The 6,000-nt window shown below is 33.4% G+C and overlaps 1 protein-coding gene across 1 annotated transcript; it reads left to right on the forward strand.

Annotated features, from left to right (window-relative positions):
• Positions 1–119: 119 nt before the first annotated feature.
• On the forward strand, positions 120–2,756 carry LOC144442234 (cysteine-rich DPF motif domain-containing protein 1-like). Its single transcript, XM_078131517.1, has 5 exons — positions 120–219; positions 480–644; positions 893–1,001; positions 2,047–2,130; positions 2,627–2,756. Exons 2-5 carry the CDS (start codon positions 520–522, stop codon positions 2,660–2,662), a joined length of 354 nt encoding a protein of 117 aa, XP_077987643.1. The 5' UTR covers positions 120–219; positions 480–519; the 3' UTR covers positions 2,663–2,756.
• Positions 2,757–6,000: the final 3,244 nt, after the last annotated feature.

Consider the following 6,000-nt stretch of genomic DNA (forward strand, 5'->3'; position numbering starts at 1 on the left):
GAGTGGTGATTTTCTTATACAGCAATATCTGCTGTTACGGAATGCTTAATCCATTGATAAACTAATAAAACGAATGTACTTCCCCAGGTCAATGTTGAAAGGTCAAATAAACAAGTCGCATTCGATGAGAGAGACGTTTCGATGTGCTCGATCATGATCTAAAGAAACGCTGTTGTTCCTTTGCTCGAAAAGTTGAAGAAGATAATTTAGAAGACAGAGGTATGGTGGTAAATCATTATTGTAACGAGCGGATTCGTCATCTTTCTTTGATAAGACATTTTTGAAACTTTGACAATAAATTGAATATTTAAAATATATTTCAAGGGATTTTGAGTTTGACCATATTCAGTTTCAGTTGAGACACTAGTGACTAATTCACAGTTGAAGACAGTTAGCATTCAACGCTATATTTTGATGTTGCTGGTGAAAATCAATTACAATTTACAGACTGTAACTATCATGTTTCCGTTATATTCTAGGTATATTAAATGAAACTACAACACTTTATATCAAAATTCAATGGAAAAAACAGAGGCACCTGAAAAGAAATCTAGGAAAATAGGAACTTTTATTTGTGAACTTTGTAATCTCACTTCTCCCTATGATTATTATGGAAATATGCCACCATTTGCAAAGTCTGTAATGTAAGTATTGTTTAGTAAAACATCATGTATCGCTTACATGTAGCTTATATGTACAACATGGAAGTGACACAAAATGGAACTTGTACAGATGAAGTTGAAAATGGGCCATTTGTGGTACCAGGAGAATACATAAGCAGTAATTGATAGTGACCTGATAATGATGATGATGATGATGATGATGATGATGATGAGAGACAATGACAATGACAATGATGATGTCTATGGCAACCATGTTTTTTCCCCTCTAGTCTGATGGAAGATGCCTTTGTTATGAGAGATCCATTTACACCTGAATACAAACATCTCACATTGGGTTCACATTGCTCAGTATGCAACAAAGTTGTCTGTGTTGGTCAGGTAAATATGTCATGAATTATTGATTTTGGCAAAATATTAAATAACAATTCTTTCTGAAGAAATCTGTAATATTTAAAATTTGAACAAATTGGTGCATAAATTTGGAAATTGATAGCAATTTGTTCCATATTGACATTGTTCATTTACATGTAGCATGTATAATTTTGTATCTGCATGTTCACTGTTGACAAGTTTGCCAATAGAGGGCGCTATAACAACATGCCATATAACCCTTATCAGCATGAATTGTATTTGTCATGGTTAGTAAAGAGATAATATCTACTGGTACTAAAGTTCACCAGTCATTATAATGTTGCTGTATTCCCTGCCATGGTAAAAAAATACTGTATCCTTTCAGTTTTTTCCAATTTTACCACATTTTAATGTTACCAGGTCCTCGACGGCCTTACCCCCCCCCCCCCACAAGGGTTGGTCAATGCATGAGGGCAGGCCAACAATGCTTAACTTACAGACTATAGGAGTACATGACCATGCTGTTTTTTTCATCATCAACCCCCCCCCCCCAAAAAAAAAAGAAAAAAAAAAGCATCACTTGATAATGTAATAATGGCAATATTCTATTATAGACATTTATTTAAAATGGCCATATGGATGAGGATTGGGTATTTATTTTGGATTTTTAATTTTATAAAACAATTTTATTATGACTTCCTATTTGAAAAATCAATGTGAAACAACATTGGCTACGTCTGTGTTTGTAACTCAATACATTGCAATAAGCTAAAATATGTGTAAAATGTTTGTTTGTGTTGTACAGTAACAAAGACTTTACACATTAATAATCTTGTGCAATTTATTGTGTTACAGACAAGGGCTTGGCATATGTTGTTTCACATTGATTTTTTCAAGTAGAAAGCCAGGATAAAGTTGTTTTAGAAATTAAAAATCCAAAATAAATACCCAATCCTCAGCCATATGGCCACTTTAATGTATATTTTTTTTAACTTTCTCCATTTTCGATAAGTATGCTCAAAATTATTGATAATATCCTACATGCAGTAACTGTAACTTTCCACCTTTGCAGGGTTGCAGTCTATTTTATACTAAGAGATTTTGCTTGCCATGTGTTGAGGAGAATAAAGATGAATTTCCAGCTGAAATCCAGCAGGTAATGTTTTGAAGTTCTGTATTAGGACTTTACTGGTGTAAGACAAAATGTTTTAAGACTTTCTCATAGAACAGATCTACTTTTAGGGTTGATTGCACGATGTCACAATTTCAAAAAAAAATGAACTTCGTTCATTTAGGGAGGGAGGGAGTCGGAAGACAGTGTGATTGCTGATCTTCAATTTCTTCTTCTAACCAACACAAAGTTAGAAAACTTTCACACCATCAATAATAACAGGTTATGTATTTAGAGTTGAGATGTTGATAAATTGATTAAAATTTACTGATATACAGTACTGGATTTCTGTCAATATTTTAATGTGGTTACTGTGTTTTACATTACATCAATCATAGTGGTGTGACTGCTAAAATTTTCATCATGCCGGGTTCACTATAATCTGTAAAATTTCCACCACAACTCTTACCTAATAATCCTTGTATCATACTATACGTCATGTACTTTTATAATTCATTCACTTATTTTGTGTCCATTTCAGGAGCTTCTAAAGAGATCCTCATCAGAAGCGAGATGACATCAAAGGAAACATACCTAACATTATTTCTCTTTTGTACCATTTCAATCATTACCAAGACAGAAAAAAATTTGACAATACAAAACTAGAGAGTCAACGTGGCCAATCAAATCTATTAGATAAAAACTCACATTGACAGTATTTTTACTTTTATCTGATGTTTCCTACCATATATATAAACCGGTCTATTTTTTTTTTCAAATACAATTAAAAATATGTCACACTTTTATGTGTATTTTTTACCTGAATGAATTAAATTACTTTTAAAACAATTGGTTGCATTGTTATGAAGATTTATTACTTTCAGGTCAATGCTCTCAGGTGTAACCAAATAACTAAACCATGCCCCACTTATCTGTGTAGTACTCCAAGCAGTTGATGTGGTTCTGTTGGAGAAAGGCTTCCTCAGAAAAGCAGTGGTCAGCAAAAAACTATAGAGGGCGCTGTGTAGCTCAACTGCAACCATTTTCCTTTCTCGAAAGATGAACAACAAATCAGATACCTCTTGTTAGTCAAACTCAGAGTAAAGCCAAAAATTTCATCCCAGTGTCTGACTGCCAAATTTGTTCCATGAGCATTGACCACCCTGGCTCTAATCAGTAAGTTGTAACCATTATTTTATTACACTGTTTGAGTGCAGTGTCTCTTTCATTCATTAGATAAGCAGGCAACCATAAACTGGGCAAATATTGGGTTATTTTTATCACAAAGATGAGCAGCCACATTTCAATAGACATTTTGATATAGATTATGCCTTCTAGTGATATAATGGATGGAAATATGAGGTGTTCCCCTGACCATGTTAGCATTGTATTAAACCGAAATAATGAATCTACTCCAGTGGGGTTGGGTTTTTTAAGTTCAAGAAGACAGGTTGCACCTTTGAATCTTTGGTCTATAGAGCTTAGAAGGATGAGATCACTACATAAATATGATTATCAACCATAAAACATTTTATTCACTCATTCCTGTATTTCTCTGATTCACCTCTAGAGGGTGCAATTTATCAAAGGATTCCATTGTGGACCATGAAGTTTTATCATGTACATGTATCATAATGGATGACCATCATTCCTCATCTGAACTCCAAAGCCACAGACAAGAGCAGTGTGTCTACGTTACAGTATATTTGATATGCATATATAAAGGAAAAACTGCTTACCTTTCCATCACAGCATACAACTGTTTAGTGGGTGAGGATAGCATACTTGCCTTTCTCACAGGGTTATTGTTTCATGATTACTCTTGAATTTTATAAAGTGTAACATCAAAATGGAGCCCTGACAAAGTAACTTGTATGATGAATGAAATTCTATATGTCATAAATGTCACGGCACTCTGTCCAATCCAAATTTTGCATCAAACTATTTTTGTTGTTTCAGAAATACCAGTAACTTTCCAAAAATGACTATTTAAGTCAATCTTCAAATTGTTTTCATCTTCAATAGGTAAACTAAGTTACTGAATTGAAGAGAAATACAAATGGAGGATATACGGTCATTTTTGGTAATGGGTGTTTTACAGAGTGATTTTATCAATCCACATGTAATCTAATGTGGTTGAACGTTTCTGTTATAACAGTGGTTCTACTAAAGTGTTCTACTAAAAAGGTCATGAATATATAGTCTATTTACAATATGTAACACCCAAGTAAAGTGATTTGAAAGTGTGCCACACTCATTTATAGCATTCATATCAGGTGCAAAATAAGACAGAATCCCTTGTAAGTGGCCCTTCTAATCAATTTGTAACGTTGCCAGCTGATGACAATCTGACTAATTACAGTGTGAAGATACCACTATAACAACCATGATTACATTTTAGCTCTCCATCAGATCATTGAAGCTGTACAGTACTTTTACACCTAATGTGAATGCTATAAACGATTTTGAAATAACTTTACTTGGTTGTTTATAAAATGTGCAGGAAAAACTAAATGGAGACATTAATTTTTCTTGAAATAAATATGTACAATTTATTGGAAAAAACCAACAACATGTCCACAAGACATTAGTACAGTCATGTTGAAACAACTTTACACAAAAAAGAAGGCAAACAAATTGTAATATGTGCAAGTAACAGAAGCCTCCATACTGAAAATTGTACACTTTTTAAAAAGAACCAATGAGTGAAACAGAAATGATAGTGAAAGGCTTTTAAAAGGCCATACCAAAAAGTACGCAGAAATAAAGTTAATGTGACAAAAACAAAAATTATCTTTTAAAAAGTTCCATGACTGAGAAGTGATTTGCTGTGTACCACTTTGTGTGTGTGTTTTGAATGTATTCACCTGCAATGCTAGCCAATATGAATGCATCACTGTACACTTACATGCAAATGAACCAGCAAAATGGGCAAATACTGCAGTAAGGCTAATGATGATAGGATACTTTGTACCAGCAGAGTTTATCACAGTACAGCTTACACTCTGCATACAAATGGTTCTACAGTGTCTTTATTTGGTTCATTATTTACACCCAAACCCCAAAATTATGTGAAATTTTATGTGTAATGAGGAATGATACAAGCTTTATTTTCAAAGTTTTGGTGTTTGTGGTGTGAAATAATACACCAAACTGAAGACTTTATCTACTGTCTACAAACTATCCATACTACATTCTACAATTGTTTCTTTGACCTTTAACCTCACACCATGACACCTAACATTTCCTCACATGATTGGATAATCAAAAGGTCAAGGTTCATCCATAATACTTTTGACACAGAGAAGTAAAAAGTCTTTTTTTTTGTCATTTTAAGTTTCTGTCACACAATTTGCACAATTCTACCCAGAAAACCTATCCAGACATCGACAGATGTTTTTCAAAACCACTTAAAATTTTCTTATATTTAAAAAAGTTTACAACAGGAAAAATTTCAAAAATCCTCCCAATCTTCGTACACATGCGGGTGCGCTCTATGTAAACACCTGTGATAAAAAAATCTTCACCGCCTAGAAAGATGGGGTGAAATTCTACATCAATTTTTCTATGAAATTGCATGAGAAAATTTGAGTCTGTATTATCATTTTTTTTTGGTTGTTTATTCTTTTTTTTGCTCTGAATGGGAAGGTCATTGTAAATTGGGCAGACACACAGTATTTCTTGAATATTTCAGAATTGCGTGACTGTGTGATATAGAAAGTACAGTCAAAGTGACCATATTATGTAGTGTACAGTCTAAGACAGTCATGTGTCTGTACTGTAAGAACAAAAATAATACAACTCAAGGTAAGCAAACACGGCATAACAGCACAGTAAAATCTTGGCATGAGATTGGCTTGCATTTACTACTCTTGCACTTATTAATATAACAAACAAAACACAAAAAAATACATC

The sequence above is a fragment of the Glandiceps talaboti genome, chromosome 1 (genome assembly GCF_964340395.1).
Source record: "Glandiceps talaboti chromosome 1, keGlaTala1.1, whole genome shotgun sequence".
Lineage (NCBI taxonomy): Eukaryota > Metazoa > Hemichordata > Enteropneusta > Spengelidae > Glandiceps > Glandiceps talaboti.

Excerpts from the sequence above, each read along its gene's own strand:
- LOC144442234 (XM_078131517.1), top strand. The coding sequence starts at position 520 with ATGGAAAAAACAGAGGCACCTGAAAAGAAATCTAGGAAAATAGGAACT. Across the intron at positions 645-892 it reads CCATTTGCAAAGTCTGTAAT|TCTGATGGAAGATGCCTTTG; the intron begins GTAAGTATTGTT and ends TTTCCCCTCTAG. Across the intron at positions 1,002-2,046 it reads AAGTTGTCTGTGTTGGTCAG|GGTTGCAGTCTATTTTATAC; the intron begins GTAAATATGTCA and ends CCACCTTTGCAG.